This window comes from Saccopteryx bilineata, chromosome 12 (genome assembly GCF_036850765.1).
Source record: "Saccopteryx bilineata isolate mSacBil1 chromosome 12, mSacBil1_pri_phased_curated, whole genome shotgun sequence".
NCBI lineage: Eukaryota > Metazoa > Chordata > Mammalia > Chiroptera > Emballonuridae > Saccopteryx > Saccopteryx bilineata.
Genome location: NC_089501.1, coordinates 4853476 through 4873068, shown reverse-complemented (window position 1 = coordinate 4873068; position 19593 = coordinate 4853476). Strand labels below are relative to the sequence as shown.

The window sequence follows — 19593 nt, the reverse complement described above, 5'->3', positions numbered from 1 at the left end:
AAAAGTATATCTTTTTTCCTACCTTTGCCATGGCCCTGATCCAACTCTCCTCTTCCTTAAGGGGCTTGAGTAGATAGAAGTAAAAAAGTTTGGAACAGCTCTTTCATGAGGTTAAGGCCATCATCCAAATTACATTATTTCCTATTTTAACATACCAGTATCTGTATCAACCTTTTTCTTGTTCATATAATCATAGGGAAAGTAACCCTTAAATCTATTTCCTGATCTTACACCCCTCTTCACTTCCTCTGACTCACCCATTATTTGCCAAGGGATTCAGTGCTAGAAAAGATGGAATATTTCTTAACCCTTGAAGCTTCTGGTTTAATAAGGGAGACTGGCTAGTACACTTGGAATCACAGTGTAGAGAGAGAAGTGCTGTATAGCAGGGGGAGTAAACACAGGGGATATTGATCCCGGGTGGGGAGGCATCGAGGAAGGTTCTCCAAGGCAGTGACTTCTAACTTCAGACTGAGGTTAAGAAGACGGCCAGGCTTAGAGGGGCCCGACTTGTAGTCAGAGGAAAGAGCATGTGCACCAGCCCAGTAATGATCCCTCTGGGTGGACTGTGAAGTTCAGTAACATCATGAGCCTGTAAAGAGGAAGGGGAGTGGTAAGTCTCACTACCTCTTCCTTAAAGTACACAGATTTCCTTTGCTGGCGCTCATCTTGCACACTTGTGAAAGTCACTGCTTTCACCACTTTATGCTACTACTCAGAAATATTCTTGGGCTCCATTTTATCGCCTCCTGCTTTGTCCAGTCTCCTCTTTCACTGGCTTTCTGGGTTCCCTAAAAGTGACCCTAACCTATTTCCCACTGATTACTAACATCCCCCTGCCAGAGCCAATACAATCTCTTTACAGTTTCTTGAGTTCATCCAGTTTATTTTCTCCTCTATGGCAATTTCCCCTCTACTCATCTTTCAAGTCTTGACTGGCTCTCTACTCTTGGATATTTGCAGTTTATGGCATTTGATTCAACACAGAGTTACACATTGCCTAGTGTTGTCCTTTGATTGTTTCTTAGTCTTTTATGATTAGCTGGGTTTTAAGCTCCCTGAGGCCTGGCTCTGAAGCTACACTTTAAATTGCTGAGGAAAGGACAGAGCAGTGGACCTAAAGTCAGACAGACCTGCATTTGACTTGCAGCTCTGTCACTTACCAGTTGCATGACATGTTTTTCCTTGGGTAACACAGGAATAATGAGATTCATCTTATGAGGTGTTGTGAGAAATTATGCAAGTCACTCCGTGTGAAATTTGTGGCTGTAAAGCTCTATATCAGCGGTTCTCAACCTGTGGGTCGCGACCCCGGCGGGGGTCGAACGACCAAAACACAGGGGTCGCCTAAAGCCACTGCTGCTCTATATAGTTTTTACATTTTATTCTGCAGTTCCTATGTAGAGTCATATTCATTATATAATATGAGATTTTATGGTTCCAAGACTTAGAATCTTGAAAATTTCAGATGTATATTTTCTTTGTGATATATTTTTCTCTAATCCAGGTTCTGGTTCTTGTTATTATTCTTCTGCTTCACCTATTCTTCCCCTGTCCTCAGACTTATGAAGTCATTTTAGGCCTCTGAGAAAAGAATATTTTGAGACATGAAAAAATTCAGTTGCCGCCTGATCTGTGGTGGCACAGTGGGTAAAGCGTCGACCTGGAAATGCTGAGGTCACTGGTTCAAAACCCTGGGTTTGCCTGGTCAAGGCACATATGGGAGTTGATGCTTCCTGCTCCTCCCCCTTCTCTCTCTCTCTCTCTCTGTCTCTCTCTCTCTTCTCTAAAAATGAATAAATAAAAATAATTTTAAAAAACACTTATTTAAAAAAAATTCAGTTGCCTAATCAATTGATACACTGAAGAAATTTCCTACTGTCTTCTCTCCCAGTGTACTCTGCATGCATAAGAACATATTACTGGCAGAACCTAGGTGCTCTTTGTGCCTTTACAAAGGGCATTTGTAGTTCTAAAGCAGTTTTTCTGATACCCTTGATTCTCCAGACCCCTTTCTTCTTACTGATTTTCATATCTCTCCGTAGACCGGATTCTCAGAGCCAGGGGTCCTAGTGATGACGTCTTGTAAGGCACTCGAGCTGTTTCTGAGGGCTCCAGAGCTAGCCATCTTGCTCATGCTAATGTAGGATCAAAAAGTGGAGAATCAGAGGAGACAGGCACATGCCTCTAAGTCCCAGTGTCAGGAAAAGCTGTGGCCAAGGTAAAAGCTCTATTATTAATTTTTACCTACAAGTCATACTGTATAGAGGAGAGAGCCCAACATTTTAAGGGTTGGTTACCTTAATATCTATTCATTCATGTTATCTGTCTGTCTAAATTGAAGAACCTTATTGAGGGGTTGAAGAAAATCAGCAAAATAGACCTTAATTGAATACAAATTCATATAGGAAAATAATGAACATTTCCTTCCACACTAAGAAAACAGTAGACAAATATTATTATTATTGAGGGAAAGGAGAAATTTGGGGAAAGGGAAAGGGTTAGAAAGGTGGCAACAGTCTGAACAGGAGGTGGCACAGTGGATAGAACGTTGACCTGGAACGTTGAGGACCCAGATTCGAAACCCTGAGGTCACCAGCTTGAGCTCAGGGGCTCACCAGCTTGAGTGTGGGGTCACCAGCTTAAGTGTGGGGTTGTTGGCTTGAGTGTGGGATCACAGACATGTCCACATGGTTGCTGGCTTGAGCAAGGGGTCATCGGCTCAGCCAGTCAAGGTATGTATGAGAAAGCAATTACTGAACAACTAAAGGTGCCACGACAACAAGTTAAAGCTCATCTCTCTCTCTCTCCCTGTCTGTCTGTCTGTCTATCCCTGTCTCTCTCGCTCTTTCCCTCTAAAAAGGTGGCAACATTTTAAATTCAGTATTCACAGCATCTTAGGCAATAATTCACACTCAGTGAAAAGGATTTAATAAAGCAAAATCATCCCTGCTACTCAGGAATTGTTCTGAATGTTAAAATTGCCATGAGTCAAGTGCATTATTCTGGAGACCACATTTTTGGTACAATTAATTACTGTGTTTGAAACTGTGGTTCCATTGTTCTTAATAGCATCTTTAGTCATCAGTGGCTAGGAAAATAGTCTTTCTAGAACACTGAGCTATACTCCTTAAATAGTAGCTCTCTGAAATTCCTTATAGAATTTAGAACCATTCTTGTTACTTTAGTTCCTCCTTTACTACTGACATTTCTGCAAATTTCTTTAGTAAATCATTTTCTTAAGCAGAGAGGGTAAAAAGTATCCTGAAATTATCTTCTTCCCTCCCTCCCTCCCTCCCTGCTTCCCTCCCTCCCTCCCTCCCTCCCTCCCTCCCTCCCTCCCTTCCTTCCTTCCTTCCTTCCTTCCTTTTTTTGAGTGAGAGGAGAGGAAATAAGACCCTGAATGGGATCCACCCAGCAACTGTCGTTAGGGGCCGATGCTGGAATCAACCAAACCATCCTCAGTGCCAGGGAAGACGCTTGAACCAGTTGAGCCACTGGCTGGGAGAGGGGAAGAGAGAGAGAAGGGGGAGCAGATGGTTGCTTCTCATTTTTGCCCTAACTGGAGATCGAACCTGGGACGTCTGCACACTGAGTCGATGCTCTATCCACTGAACCAGCTGGCCAGGGATGAAATCATCATCTTTATACACCAAAGCTCTGTTTTAAAGTAGGCATGAAACTAAGAATTTTGGATTACCATCAAGTGAACAATTTAGAATATAAATCTATAAGAGACAATGTACATCTTTTCAAGGTAATCTTCAAACCCAGTTCAAAGACACCTTTCATGTTCATCAATATGCACCATTGTGCGATCCAGTACTATTTTTTCATTTCTTCAGCTGCAGATATTTTGGAATGTTTTGGGGGTTCTTATTTTCTGCTACAAACAGCCATGATTTAGAAGGTTTTTTGAAAGGATCTCCTTGTCCAAACACTGCTTCCATGCCCTGGTTCATGTTGTGTTCCAGATCCTGGGATTGGCGAAGTCAGTTTAAATAGTGGATTCTCTTTGTCTTTTTTTTTAATTATTATAATTTTAAAGGGTGACATTGATAAATCAGGGTACATATGTTCAGAGAAAACATTTCTAGTTATTTTGACATTTGATTATGCTGCATTCTCATCACCCAAAGTCCAATCGTCTTCCATCACCTTCTAACTGGTTTTCTTTGTGCCCCTCCCCTCCCCAAACCCCCTTCCTCTCCTCCTCCCAACCCCGTAACCCCCACACTCTTGTCCATGTCTCTGAGTCTCATTTTTATGTCCCACTTATGTATAGAATCATATAGTTCTTAGTTTTTTCTGATTTACTTATTTTGTTCAGTATAGTGTTATCAAGGTCCACCCATGTTGTTGTAAATGATCCGATATCATCATTTCTTATGGCTGAGTAGTACTCCATAGTATATATCTCTTTGTCTTTTATGGTATTTGTTTCCCAGATTTCCACATGGCATCAGCTAATATTGCATTTAAGAAATGCTTTTTTATGACCCTAGGGTACTAGAAGTAAAACTATGTTGTTTAACCCTGTCTTACTCCAATATTTTTGCCTCATCTCTGGTAGAAAGACCACTTTACTTTTAGCTGTAAGGAGTTAATGTACTAGAAAGTCATCACAGAGTACTTAATTTAACTGCATACATGCAATGTACCAGCAGACTTCAGGGTCAGATTTTGTCCCTAGAGCAGAAAAACAAAATTAGCCCTATTGTTAGAGCTATACTTCTCCCTTCCTTTCTGCCCCCACCCAAAAATTTCTCTGCAATGTGGAATTTTTAATAATTATAGCAAGCATATAGTCAAATCAATAGATATATAAGTGAATAGCATTCACCCATAATCACATTCCCTGATGAAAAACACTAACAGTTTGGTTTTCAGATGTAATAAAATGTATGTGATCTATTAAATATGTAAAACCCAGAGCTATAAAACTTCTAGAAGAAAACAGGAAAAAAATCTTTGTGACCTTGGGGTAGGCAAAGGTTTCTTAGAATACACAAACATAAGACATTAAAGAAAACCTTGATAAATTGGACTTCAAAATGAAAAACACAATCTTCAAAAGACACCATTATAGAAAATGAAAAGACAAGCCACAGACTGGAAGAAAATATTTGTAACACATATACCAGACAAAGTGCTTGGTCAGAATATATAAAGAACACTCACAACTCAGTAACAAGAAAACCGTCAACCCAATTTTTTAAGAAACAGACAAGAGGCCCTGGCCGGTTGGCTCAGCGGTAGAGCGTCGGCTGGGCGTGCGGGGGACCCGGGTTCGATTCCCGGTCAGGGCACATAGGAGAAGCGCCCATTTGCTTCTCCACCCCGCCCCCCCTTCCTCTCTGTCTCTCTCTTCCCTCCCGCAGCCAAGGAGGCTCCATTGGAGCAAAGATGGCCTGGGCGCTGGGGATGGCTCCTTGGCCTCTGCCCCAGGCGCTAGAGTGGCTCTGGTCGCGGCAGAGCGACCCCCCCCCCCCAGGGGCAGAGCATCGCCCCCTGGTGGGCAGAGCGTCGCCCCTGGTGGGCGTGCCGGGTGGATCCCGGTCGGGCTCATGCGGGAGTCTGTCTGACTGTCTCTCCCCGTTTCCAGCTTCAGAAAAATACAAAAAAAAAAAAAAAAAAAAAAAAAAGAAACAGACAAGAGATTTGAACTGACACATCATAAAAAGATATATAAATAAGCACATTAAAAGATCTTCAATATCAATAGTTATCCAAATTAAAATCACAATGAGATATTATTACACCATGGCTTCTCAACCTCAGCACTTAACAGTCTGGGTCAGATACTTCTTTGTTGTGAGGGGCTGGCCTGTGCATTGTAGGATATTTGGCAACATCCCTGGCCTCTACCAACTACATGCCTTCCTTGTAGGATTATTATTTCTTCCTTGACTGGCACTGTTTCTATGAGGATCTGTTGGTGGTAGGTTCTTCTTATCTCTTAAAATGTGTTTCTTGCATTTACTTTCTTGAAAGATAGTTTCATATGTCATGCAATTTAAAAATGAGCATTTTCTTTCAGATATTATTCCTTGATCTTCTGCCTTCTATCATTAAAAATTAGGCTGTCAGTTTAGTTTTTTCCTATGTAGGTCATCTGGTCCATCTCTTAAGATCTTTTCCCTTTTCTTGAAATTTTTCAGTTTTACTCTTTGTCAAGATACTAATTTCCTTTCAATACTTCTGCATGGGATTCATTGTGCTTCCTGAGAAAAAGTGGGGACTGCTGTCTCTAATCAGTTCTAGAAAATTCTCAACCATCATCTCTGAGAATATTGCCTTTCTCCTTCTGGACCTCCAGTTAGATGTCTATTAGACCTTCTATTTCATCCTCCATATCTTTTATTTTTTTCTTTCATATTTCCTCTCTCTCTGTTATATGTGCCACATTCTGGATTATTTTTTCAGATTTACTTTCTAGTTTACTAATAATTTTTTGTTCAGTTATGCTGAATATGTTATATTGAACTTTAAGTAATCAAGTATTATAAAAATCTGCATTTGATTCATTTTCAAATTTGTCTGGTTACTTTTTGATTTCTTATTCCTTGCTTATACATTCCATTTCCTTTAAAAAATTTAAAAACATATTCACCCTGTATTCTGTATCTATAATTCCAACACTTGAAGTCTTACAGGTCTGAGTCAGGTGATTATTGCTTCTTCTGTCCCTCATTAATGGTGCCTTTTTTCATAGTATGTTTTATTATTGTAAGTTTTTGTTATTGGAATTTTATCTCCTTTACAGATAACCTATATTTTTTACTGGATCCGGGGGGACATAACCACTCCATTTTAACTGGATCTTTACCTTATTTTTTGTTTTGTTTTAAGACCAGGCAGGTAATAGAGAATTTAGGCCCTGATTCTTCATCTGTGAGCCGCTTTATGTTTATGAATTTTCAGGGGAGATTTCATCTCCTTCACCAGGAACAAAAGGTGAAACAGGAAAATTTTCTATCTCCTTTTGTAGATGAGTGTTTTTCCTAGTTTATACTTTTATTGATAGCCTAGCTTTTTGCATTTTGGCTTTATGATAGGGTTTTTGTTACACACACACACACACACACACACACACACACAACTTCCAACCTTTGTCTTCTGTTCTCCATGCTGCTGCTCTAGTTTACTGGGGATCTATAGCTAGCAGCCTCAGTAATCACTATTTTCTTGGATTCCTCCTATTGGTCATTTTTTATTGATGAGGATTTCTGGTTACTTTGCCAATTCACTCACACATTTTAAATTGTATTTCTTTTTTTTTTTTTTTTTTTTGTATTTTTCTGAAGTGAGAAGTAAGGAAGCAGAGACAGACTCCCACATGCCCCTGACTGGGATCCACCCAGCAAGCCCACTAGGGGGTGATGCTCTGCACATCTGGGGTGTTGCTGTGTTGCAACTGAAGCCATTTGAGAGCCTGAGGCAGAGGCCATGGAGCCATCCTCAGCACCCGGGCCAACTTTGCTCCAATGGAGCCTTGGCTGTGGGAGGAGAAGAGTGGGACAGAGATAAAGAAGAGGGTTAAGGATGGAGAAGCAGATGGGCGCTTCTCCTGTGTGCCCTGGCTGGGAATCGAACCTGGGACTTCCACACACTGGGCCAACGCTCTACCACTGAGCCAACTGGCCAGGGCCTTAAATTGTATTTTTTACAAAAATATTTTTAAGTGTTTTGTCTAACACTGGTAAGAATCACTATTATGGAGGTTATTATTACCTTAAATTGTCAGAGAATGTTGCTAACAGAGCTTCTTAAGGCTTACAGAACTAAGTACCCTATAGTAAATGTCTCCTGCTACTGTAGCATTCAAGTTTTTATTTCTGCTTTTTAGAATTTTTCTGACTCTTCCCTTGTGACTAAGTGGTTAATTATCATTCTTTTCTGCTGTCAGTTTAAACAGTAGTCCCTTATCCCTCCTAAATCACTGTGGACTTAGAAACTAGATAAACAAGTTTGCTATACTTTTGTACAAAGTAAAAGTAAATTGCTTTCCAAAGAGGTAAGCCAAAGGTTTTGCCTGAGTACAGCATATATGCCTTGGTATATAAACTCTGTGGCATCTATTTTACATCTTTTTTATTTACTTTTTATAGATTCAGTTTGTGAGTTTGTAAAAAAAAAAAAAAAGTCAATTGACGTGTTCTCTCTCTACAAAGAAAATTCTCTATTTTATTACAAATACACTTATATTTTAAACATAAGTTTAATGTACATAGTATCTGACACAGTAATGAAAACAAAATTATCAGTATGTTATTAAAATCTGATATATTTTTATAAGGGTTGATGAAGAGATTTTATCTTTGTTACTTTTAACCCAGTACAGTATGTTGTGTTTTATAACTTTTGCTCTGCTCTAACACTATATAACTTAAAAAAAAAAAAAAAGAACAAAACATTGAATAAAGGTTGGACCTCATTGGTATCTGGAACAGTTGAGTCCTTACCTGTTTGTCTGCTTTCTGATTGGCTGGAAGCTGTTGCTAAGCTTGTTTTTTTTCTTCTTAGGAAAGTTAGAACTTGCATGTGACCTTATTTGAACAACATCCTGCTGCTTTTGACTGTTTTGCTCTTTCTCCTGATCCACATACTATTTTCTGTTATCTTTTAAAGCTTAGATATTGTTAAACTCACCAATTTGTTAACTTAGTGTGCAATATTTTAGGTTATACTTGTATATTTCTAATGTACAAATTAAAGTACTGTGGTTTAATTTTTAAAATCTGGTTGAATATTTGAAAGTTTAGTTTCCTGACATAAAGCAAGTTTTAATTGTAGAGAAAAAATACATTATTTAAAAACCTGCCTGTTACACACACAAAGGATTATTTGGATATCAATAAAATCCTTGCCTGACCACTGGTGGTGCAGTGGGTAGAGCATCGACCTGGGATGCTGAAGTTCTAGGTTCAACACCCTAAGGTCACCAGCTTGAATGTGGGCTCATCCTGTTTGAATGCAGACCTGTCAGCTAGAGCATGGGGCCACTGACCTGAGCAGGGGATCATCAACATAATCCCATCCCAAGGTTGCTGGCTTGAGCAAGGAGTCACTGGTTTAGCTGTAGCCCCTGGTCAAGGCACATACGAGAAGCAATCAATGAACAACTAAAGTGGTGCAGCTACAAATTGATGCTTCTCATCTCTCTCGAAGAAAAATGTAATAATAATATCTTTTTCTTTTTTTTTTTTAGCAAGAGATAAAGAGAGGGACAGACAGGAAGGAAGAGAGACAAGAAGCATCAGCTCATAGTTGCAGTACCTTAGTTGTTCATTGATTGCTTTCTCATATGTGTCTTGACTGGGGTGCTACAGCTGAACCAGTGATCCCTTGCTCAAGCCAGTGACCTTGGGCTCAAGCTAGTGACCTTGGGCTTCAAGCCAGTGATCTTTGGGCTTCAAGCCAGTGATCTTTGGGCTCAAGCCAGCAACTGTGGGGTCATGTCTATAATCCCACGCTCAAGCCAGTGACTCCACACTCAAGCTGACGAGTTTGTGCTCAAGCTGGATGAGCCCACACTCAAGCCAGCAACCTCAGGGTTTCAACCTGGGTCCTTAGCACCCAGGTCAATGATCTATCCACTGTGTCACCACCTGATCAGGGCTTATTGTTAATTTTTAAAAATTCCAAAGTATTTCACTGAAAAATTTATTAAATCAACTTTTTGTGATTTAGGATAAAAGCTATTATTGATCATATTGGCATGTTGCCATTGAAGGATAATATTGACTTTACTCATGTTTTCTGAAGAAGGGCTAGAAGGATTGATAATCCTTTTAGTTATAGACCAGATCCAGCACAGGCTAAATTAAAGTTCTACTAGAAGGCAAGTTTGGTCTATAATTTAGTATACCATCATGAAACATGATTTTAAGAGCTTTTCCTCTTTAAGGCTCTATTTGGCATCGATGGGAATCAGACTTTGAACTAGATTGTCCTAGCACTTTGCTGGAACCAGCAAAATCCTTTGAGCATTGCTGACCCTTAAAACCTAACCCAAGACTTAGGTGAGTAATGTAGGAAGCAATAGACTAACATGGATCCTTCATACTCACTGTGAGAATTCTAGTGTACAGAATTGTGTATATGTAAAGCAGTGGTTTTCAAGTATATTACTACATTATTTTTGTCAGCATACTCTTTAGTCAATAGTACCAGAATTCTGATAATACATAATATCTAAAACTGGCATTTTATTAATACATTATACCTGTAAGTTCAAGTAAATAAAATTATGTTATTTATCAAGCCAATTAGTGAGAACAATGAGACCATTTTATGTTTTAAAGAAATTTGAAGGGGCTATGGATTATGGTGCCGTATTATTTCTGATTTTTTTCTTGTATGCATAATATCAAGGAAATCTGGATTCATGTGCTATAGCAGTTCACTCCCTACTATAGTTTTACTCCAAAAATGCAGACAGTCATGCATTTTTTAAAAGGCTAGAATATACTAACTATACCCTTCCTAATCCCTGACACATAAGAATATTCAATTCAAGCATGTGCTCACAGAGATGATGGAAGAAACTTTATTTAGTCCAGTAACTGAATTATTAGGAGCAATAAATAATAATTTTGTTGGTTTCCAATGTATTCAATATTGATATATATATTTGTAGGTTACCTTTAAAAAGAAATCACAAACCTAATATTTTATAATATCTCTAAAGTACTTATAAGGGATGAATCCTAAGAAAGAATTTGAAATGTACAAAGAAGGCTGGTATAGGCAGAGGTTCTACTTAGCTTACAGCATATAACTCTTGATAAAATCAGCAGTTATGGTGCTCGCTTTGGCAGCACATATACTAAATTAAAATCAGCAGTTATGCTAACAGATTAGAACTTTAGAGCTGAAATAAAGTTTGAGATATTATGAAGTTCAATTTCCCTTCATTTTAAATTTGAGGGAACTAAAACTTAGAAGGATTGTTAAGAGATTTCCAGACTGGGTTTGGTTTTTTGTTTTGGTGGGAGAGGGCTTCTGTTATTGTTTTGCTGATTCAGACAATAAACTAGATGACTTCTCATTTAATGCTCTCTAATAGAGTCCTAATATGTATAACTTAAGAAGTTTAAGTCTAAATAAAAGATGCCCAATCTTAAATTAAGATATTTCTCCTTGTTCATAGGTTTTAATAAATTAAATGTATATAATTAATACTCAGTAAAAATGACCAGTAATGAATAATTGAAAGCTAAGTTGTTTTATAATATTAAATTTTCTGTTAATTGGAAAAATAATAGCATTGGCATCCATACATAAACCTATGCCAATGTATTTTTTAAATTAGAGTTATAACAAAATACTACCTTCTCCAGTTTGTGTCATATATATATATATATATATAATCCCATTTCAATATTTCTTAATTATTTGCCAAAAATTAGGAAAATCAGATTTCCTAGTACTACAAATGAAATTATTTTGAATTGTGTTCAAACTTAAGCTCATGTAAAAAATGTAATTTTTAAAGTAGCATTATTTCTTTTTGAATACGTTTTAAAAAAACAGATAGTAGTGATAAGCAAAAATGAACTTTTTTTTTTTTTTTGTATTTTTCTGAAGTTGGAAACCAGGAGGCAGTCAGACAGACTCCCACATGGGCCCGACCAGGATCCACCTGACATACCCACCAGGGGGCGATGCTCTGCCCATCTGGGGCGTCGCTCTGGCTCTGTTGCAACCAGAGCCATTCTAGCGCTTGAGGCAGAGGCCATAGAGCCACCCCCAGCACCCGGACCAACTTTGCTCCAATGGAGCCTTGGCTATGGGAGGGGAAGAGAGAGACAGAGAGGAAGGAGAGGGGGAGGGGTGGAGAAGCAGATGGGCGCTTCTCCTGTGTGCCCTGGCCAGGAATCGAACCCGGGACTCCTGCACGCCAGGCCGATGCTCTACCACTGAGCCAACCGGCCAGGGCAAAAATGAACATTTTTATTTGCTGAACTACAGTGCCTTGAATTTACCCACATTCTTTGGGTAAAGGGGGAAATGGCCCACAGAAGTGTGGTGAGAATTGGAAAGACAGAACAGATGGGAAAGTTCAGTGAATGGCATTTTATTTCTAAAATGCCTAATAACATGCAAGTAGTCTCTAGATGTGGCCTTGTACTTTGTGACCAGGATAAGGATCTACAATTTAATACCCTCTTGGGAAGCAAGATCTTAGAAGGAGTCAGTGAAAGGTGATTTAAAGGATTAAAGGACCTACAGCTAAAGATGATCACAAAGGAACTTAGTGGGAGTTATTTGAACTGCATAAGAAAAGCACATATTGCAGAACTGTATTCACTGCTTGGCAGTATTAATCATGGGGGTAGGACATGAACAGGGAGGTCAGCATAGCCTTTATAAGTAAAAAATAACTTGATGAAAAGATTTTAGAGTATTTCCATTAGGATTTTGTTTTTCTGCATCAAAATTAGTGTGAATAAAACATTCAAAATTCAGACATGATTAAGATGACTCAATATACATTTAGCCTAAATATTTAACTACAGGTAAATTCAATTTATAAAGGAAATAGATACTTAAGTGTTCAGTTCCATCAAATCTGTGTACTCAGAATAAGAAGAAGATACTAGAAATGGTTTTAACATATTTTGAAAAGATAAATTTTTGTATTGTGCCAGACTAATATATTACTTGGATTTAAAATTACAGGTTATATATTAAAGCCAGGTCTTTCCTGTGTCCACTAACAGAAGAACTCTGAGAATTTAAAAAATATTTTCATGTTTTTAGGTGTAGATGAAATCCAGCCCCTTGATTACTATTTTTAAAATTATATAATTTAGTTAGTATATATGCATAATCTCAGAAATGCCTTTCTTTGGTTAGTATTATTTCCTCTTTCTCCATCTTTAAAACCTTCAGTTGCTCCTAATAAAATATGGGATAAAGTACTCTCAATTTTACTACATTCACCTTTTTCCTATATCTTACCTTATTCCATATTAAATCTCTTTGTCCTTATTTAACTCAACAATGATGCCAAAAAGTAATTAGCCTCTAAAAGCTGTAATATTTCTGAATGAATTCTCCCATTTAATTCTGATATTTCAACAGACACTTTTCCTGTCATTTCACCTTCGATAAGCTAGAGAATGTATAAAGCCAAACTTCGTTACAGAATGTTTATGAATCTTGCCAATAATGGTATGTATACAGGCAGTGTCTGACCTATGTAGCTGCTATCTGGGTATCGTGAAAAAGAGCAAGTACAGAAAAAAATCAAAGAAGCTCGGGAGTATCTGTGGGTTCCCAAGAATATAAGAGACTATAAAAAATAGAAACTGTGGCCTGACCAGGCATTGGCACAGTGGATAGAGCATCGGACTGGGATGCGGAGGGCCCAGGTTCAAGACCCCAAGGTCACCAGCTTGAGGCTCATATGGTTTGAGCAAAGCTCGCCAGCTTGGACCCAAGGTTGCTGGCTCGAGCAAGGGGTTACTCGGTCTGCTGAAAGCCCACGGTCAAGACACATATGAGAAAGCAATCAATGAATAACTAAGGTGCCGCAACGAAAAACTGATGATTGATGCTTCCCATCTCTCTCCGTTCCTGTCTGTCTGTCCCTGTCTATCCCTCTCTCTGACTCTGTCACTGTAAAAAATAAAAAAATAGAAGCTGTGTAGCAGAATTGAACCCAAGCACAATCTGATACCCATGCAGAGCCTGTCTGCTTATGTAATGGCCCCAAAGCTTTCAAAAAATGTTCGTGTAGATGGCCCACATCTTTTATAAACTTAATATTGAACTTGAAATTCACTAAAGCTTTCAATTGAGTTGGGCTTTGTGTTTTTAATGGAAACATCTCTGCAGAGTTCATTCATTCAGTACACACTTATTGAGGGTCTACTGCGTGCTCACATTAGGACATTGGAACTATAGCAGTGAACAAAAAAGACAAACATTCTGATTCTATGGAGCTTACATTCTACTGAGACAGACTAAATAAATGAATTAGTGTGGGATAACAGCCTTTATACAATAAACTGTGTTAGTTTAAGAATCCTGTTTTCTTCTTAATGCCTACCAGTTATTCTGAAAGGAATAGGGATAATGTGAGGAGCATTTAAGAGGTTGGGTAGATCAGTGGTTTTCAACCTTTTTACACTTGGGGACCAGTGAAAATAGGAGAACTATTTCGGAGACTGCTAAGGCAGAAATCACCCTGAGCATAAGCGAATTTGACTAAGATCATTGGGTCTATAAATCTTCATACAACATCAGGGTGCTCAACTCTTTCGCTGACTGGCATGAAATTTCTGGTGGACTGGCACTGGTCCGTGGACCAGCAGTTGAAAAACACTGGAGTAGACTCAGGTGAGTTATTTATTGAAAGAGCTTTGGTAGCATTAAGTCACCAAATGCCTGGGAAAAGACACTGAGAAGAGTGCCAGGGACAGAGAAGAGAAGCTCTCAAAAAACAAGATCACTTTTCTGTTCCCTTCCCTTCCCTGTGCCCCCTTCTGTTCTCTCTCTCTTTCCTTTAACCAGATCTCATCCTGAGTATAAACAAGGGAGCTGAGTTTCCCTTTCTTTCTATCCTCTTGTCCTCACAATCAAGAACGTAAGCTAATGCATAGTTATCAAAATTTTAAAAATAATCATTAAAAGAAGTAGCCCAGCTTCTGCTGCTTTGGATTCAGATAGACCTAGGTTCTAAACTCAGTCTGCATCTTACTACTTTTATAACCTTGGATAAGTTACCCAAACTTTATGAATTTCTGTTTTATAAATGTGTAAAACAATTATATCAAGTGCTTAGTGTCTGATATCTAGCAGTTTATAAATTATTGGTCTTATTATCATTAGCCTGGAAAACCTGACCCATGATTGAACATGCTTATTTTGGGGGGGGGATAATTTTCTAATTTAAAACCACTGACACTATTTAGAATACTGCTTATTTACAAATGGGAGACGGATGGCCTATGTTTCTGAAAGCCTGTGTGGATATTTAAAACTACATTTGTAAAAGATAGCCTACACTAAGAGACTAAATCTTAAAAGATCTCATTCCAAAAAAAATTTTGTAACTACATATGGTGACAGACATTAACTAGATTTATTGTGGTGATCATTTTACAATATATACAAAAATCGAATCATGTTATACACCTGAAATTCATGTAATGTTGCCTGTCAATTATATTTGAATTAAAAATATAAAAGGAAAGAGCAAAGATTTTTCAACATTAGTGCTCCTTTATAAGCCATATAATTCTAAAAATTAAATTGAAGAAGTGAAAAAAGTAGAAAAGAAATAAAAACAATGTAAAACTAAAGTTCAGTGCTAAAAGGATCTCTGTGTACCCAAAACATGATGTTGAAAGGAAAAAAACTGCTTAGCAGACAAGCTATATTTACAAAAACAGGAAGATATCAGCTAGAGAAGAAAAATCTTGACAAAATTAGGAAGCAGAAGTAATCTTATAAACCAGCATTCATTCTAAATGAAAGGTTTTAAACGACAATAGGGCATTTTTCAAGAATGCTTAAACCACATAAATAGAACAAATCCCACTCCCACTCCCTCCCTTTTTTTCCCCCCTACTCCCTCTCTTAAAGTTCTTTGGTTCAATGTCTGAAACCATTGCTATTTGTGTTTTCTAATCAATTACTAAATATAATTCCTATTCTAATGAATATAAATCTATAGTACTTTAATTATTCGGGTAAATGAAAAAGAAGGTTTAATATGTGGTCCATGAAAACATGATTATGCCTTTTGGCCTGATGAGTAAGTATTCTTTCTATTAAAACATTTATTCTCTTTCATGAATTGGCTACATTTTTTTCAAGTCAAATGAATAAGAAAAGCCGTTTGATCAGAAAAGCAGATAATTTGAGATTTATCTCCTAAATCTGAAAAACAAGAAAATGAGGCATGATTTCCTTTCTCAAACAAAATCCACCTTCATTCCTACCCTTTGCTTCATTCTCATTGTTCTTTAGACCACCCTCTTGCTTTGCCAAAATTGCCTCAACACCCTTTCTCTAACTCATCTTTCTGCCTCCAGTTTTGCCCTTTCCAATATATTCAATAGTTTACTAAAGCTTAGCTGAAATGCAAATACAATGTTGTTCTATTCTTTAAGATTTGAATAACTCCATACTCCACTTAAGAATGAAATTTATTTTCTTCAATGACTCTTTAACACCTGCTTTCTGTTTATCTTTTACCTAAATTCCATCCATTACTCTTTATACTCTCTGCTTCAGACCCAATGAACTTCCTTTATTCTGCTTCCCTAATGGACCACTCTCTTTCCCCTGCCTCTGGGCCTTTGCACATGCTGGTTTTGTTGCTTAGATCTCTGTTTCTACTCTCCCAACCAACCTCCCTCAACACACACAATATTCTTGCCAAGGCCTCTCTTGCAATTCCCTAAGCCCTACCTCAGATGTTTTTTTTCTTCAGGAAGCCTATCTTGAACTACTACTTCAAGTCTGGACTCTCTTAATACTTCATAGTTCTCTGCTCGAATTAAGTCATTGACATCACTCTGCTTTTATGTGGTGTATCAGCTTGTTTTTGAGAAAATTAGAGTTGAGACCACTACTGCTAATGACAGATGCAGAAACCTCACTTTGATACAGCTAAGTCTACCAAAACACTTCCAGAAATGAAATCTACACAGTGACATTTTCAAGCCAATACATTTGTTGGACTTACTGGTTAGTGTAGATTTACTTGGAGACCACCTTTTTATGTTGGAGAATAGAGTGATGAATCAAAAAGAGCTGAAATTAGCATTCTTTGAAGAACTTAGCTCAATCTTTATAGAGGCCATAAAGGAATATTGACATTTAATGGCTAGAAGGTCCTCAGTAAATCAATAAATTAGAATGTTAAAATTATTTTTTTTTATTTAAGGAAGTACTGAAATAAATAAGCTGAAACTTTCTTTTAAAAAAAGGAATCCTAATTGGAACTTCCTATACAATTTTAGCATATACTTCAATAAATATTTATCAAGCACTAAGTATCAAACACTACTATATGTATATAGTTTTCAGTTTTAATTTGCATTTAATTATTTTAAACCATTTTGGGGTTAGCTAAATGCATGCTTTTTCTTTGCCTCTCTTAAAAAAATAGAAAGGTAAGCATTCTCCAGTATGCAAATGACATTATTTTTTTAAAGTCACAAACAGATACCTAACCCCACTATTTTATTCTTTCCAGAAAAGCACAGGCCAGCTCTTCTAGAACCATTCATTTTTCACATACTTCATTAACTGGCTTTATAGCTCACAAGCCCATACAAATCCATTTGTGTTTCCAATATTCATCTACCATCAGTTTATCTTGGAGGGTATGTCTGTTGCTGCAAATTGGATGATTTACTTGGTTTATTTTTGCCTGTTTGTGGCTGAGTGGGCATTTGATTATATTGTTTGTTTTTGTAGCTATGCTCAGGGGGAGAGAGCTTGGAAGCCTCTGTAGCTTTTTTTTCCTATGGTAGTAGCCCCAAATTGCTTTTCTTGACCAGTAAAAATATCTTGAATGCTTTATCAATTTATAATAGTAGTGTCTGAGCACATTTATCTTATTTAATTGGGAAGATTAAAAAAAAGTAACCATTTTTAACCTGCTACTTTTAAAATATGACAGTTTGAGCAAAAAGAGTAACTTAGTCTTACCTGAGACATTGTAACCTCACTCCTAAGACTGAAACTTATTTTCATTTATAAATTCTGGTTCTGTACTTGCCAGAAATTATTTATTTATTCATTTTAGAGAGGAGAGAGAGAAAGAGAGAGAGAGAGAAGGGAGGAGTAGGAAGCATCAACTCCCATATGTGCCTTGACCAGGCAAGCCCAGGGTTTTGAACCAGCGACCTCAGCATTCCAGGTCGAAGCTTTATCCACTGCGCCACCACAGGTCTTGCCAGAAATTATTGACTTAAACTTCACTTGTTTCCTCTGTCAGAATATACCAACATTTTTTTTTTTTTAACATGAGCATCTACACTTTTGAAAACACAGGCAAACATGCTAAAAGAGATGTAATTTGAGTTGATTTTTTAAAAGTTAATGGAGCTATGTAGAGAACTGTTGTTACACAGGATTTGAGAGATTTACGTTCTGGATCCAGCAATGTCAATTATTTGTGCTACTTTATAACCTATGTTTTCTCAAGTTCCTCATCATATTTCAGAGAGAAATTCTGCAGAACCCCAGGCGCTCATGAAGGAACATTAAGACATTTTAAAGCCTTCGAATATACTTGAAAAAAAAGAGGGAGAAATCTGCTACCAAAACTTATCTGTGTAGGAGAGTGATATTTATAGTTTCTGTATAGCTTACCAAAAATAATTTTGCATTGAAAATAGGCAGACCATGGTCCTATTCTTGTTCCTGCATTCTGCTGCCTATTGGGCATTTACTGGAGAGGAAGAAGGGAAATTTCAATAGTTTATAAAATGTGGTGAGGGTCAGTCTAGGTTGGTTGCTCTTTGGTGCTATGGGTGGGTGGGGGTGGGGGGCTCACGGCTGCTGGTGCTGCGGGGCAGGAGGAGCATGTTCTTTCAGTGAAGCGCCGGGGCTCGCGCTGCTGTGCACTCTCTCCTCCCAATCTACCTAGCCCATCCTGGACCAGAGAGAATTAGCTGCTCTGGGGAGCTGGGCCGCTGGTGGTGGTTTTTCGCCAGGTCCGCATCAGAACCCCCGTCAACACCCGCCCCTCCGCACCAAGAGGGCAGGGCTTCAGGGCCTCACGGGTCTGAATTGGTGCGCACGGCACTCCAGCCGGCTGAGTGACAGCGGGACTGGGCTTGTTTGCTTGCCCCGCCCCTCCCCAGGCCGCTCTGCCCCCCGCCTCCGTGCAGACTGAGGCGCTGCAGCCCACAGCCCAGCCAGCAGCCCAACGCTCGCCTCCTCCGAGCCGCCGAGACTGCTCTTCACCACCGCAGCCGTCCCCACGCCGACATGCGCCTGGCCACCGCCGCGAACGAGGCGTACGCGGCCTCCCTGGCCGTCTCGGAGCTCCTAGGGTGCAAGCAGTGTGGCGGGGGCCGCGGCCAGGACGAGGTACCGGGGGAGGGGCCGGCGGGCGGGTGCCCAGTCGGGCTGCTTGGGCTGCGGGGCGGTCGTGTCGCCTTCCCACCTGCCGGCTGAACATCTTTGGAGAACGCTGCCCGGGGAGGACGGCCCTGCACGGCCTCCTGCCCGCGGCGTCGGGCTGCTCCGCGCCCCCCAGGTGCAGGGCGGCCTGTGAGGGGTGGGCGACAGTTTCCCGTGGCCCCGGGCCGGCCCCTCTGCTGCTGGGGGACACAGCTGTCTCGGTCACTGAGATGGAAGTCTCCCAAACGTAAATAACGTTGCCTTCGTACAAGTCTCCACAAGTCAGAGACCGAACAAAGCTCTAGTCTCACGGTGGAACAGCCTGTGGCTTTTACCCTTCAGCGTCTTGTCAGACCCGACGATCCAGTGACCCTCACTCCCTTTGCTTCCTACTCAGAAAGAGAAAGAAGAAAAAGAATACATTGAGTCAGTTAAAAAATAATGTTGACTAGAATAGGTATGTCCTGCCAGATCCATGACGTTATGCACGGC

At 39.2% G+C, this 19593-nt stretch overlaps 1 protein-coding gene across 2 annotated transcripts in view; it reads left to right on the top strand.

Moving 5' to 3' along the window:
• SESN1 (sestrin 1) overlaps positions 1–19593 on the top strand; it is a 122773-nt gene that overhangs the window by 70419 nt on the left and 32761 nt on the right. Inside the window, exon 1 of one of the 2 annotated variants that reach the window (XM_066247676.1) lies at positions 18856–19068. The exons of the other annotated variant lie outside the window; for it this stretch is intronic. Within the exon in view, the coding sequence (XP_066103773.1) occupies positions 18967–19068 (102 nt within the window). The 5' untranslated portion in view covers positions 18856–18966. Of the gene's footprint in view, positions 1–18855; positions 19069–19593 lie in introns of those variants that run through there. 2 annotated transcript variants of the gene reach the window in all.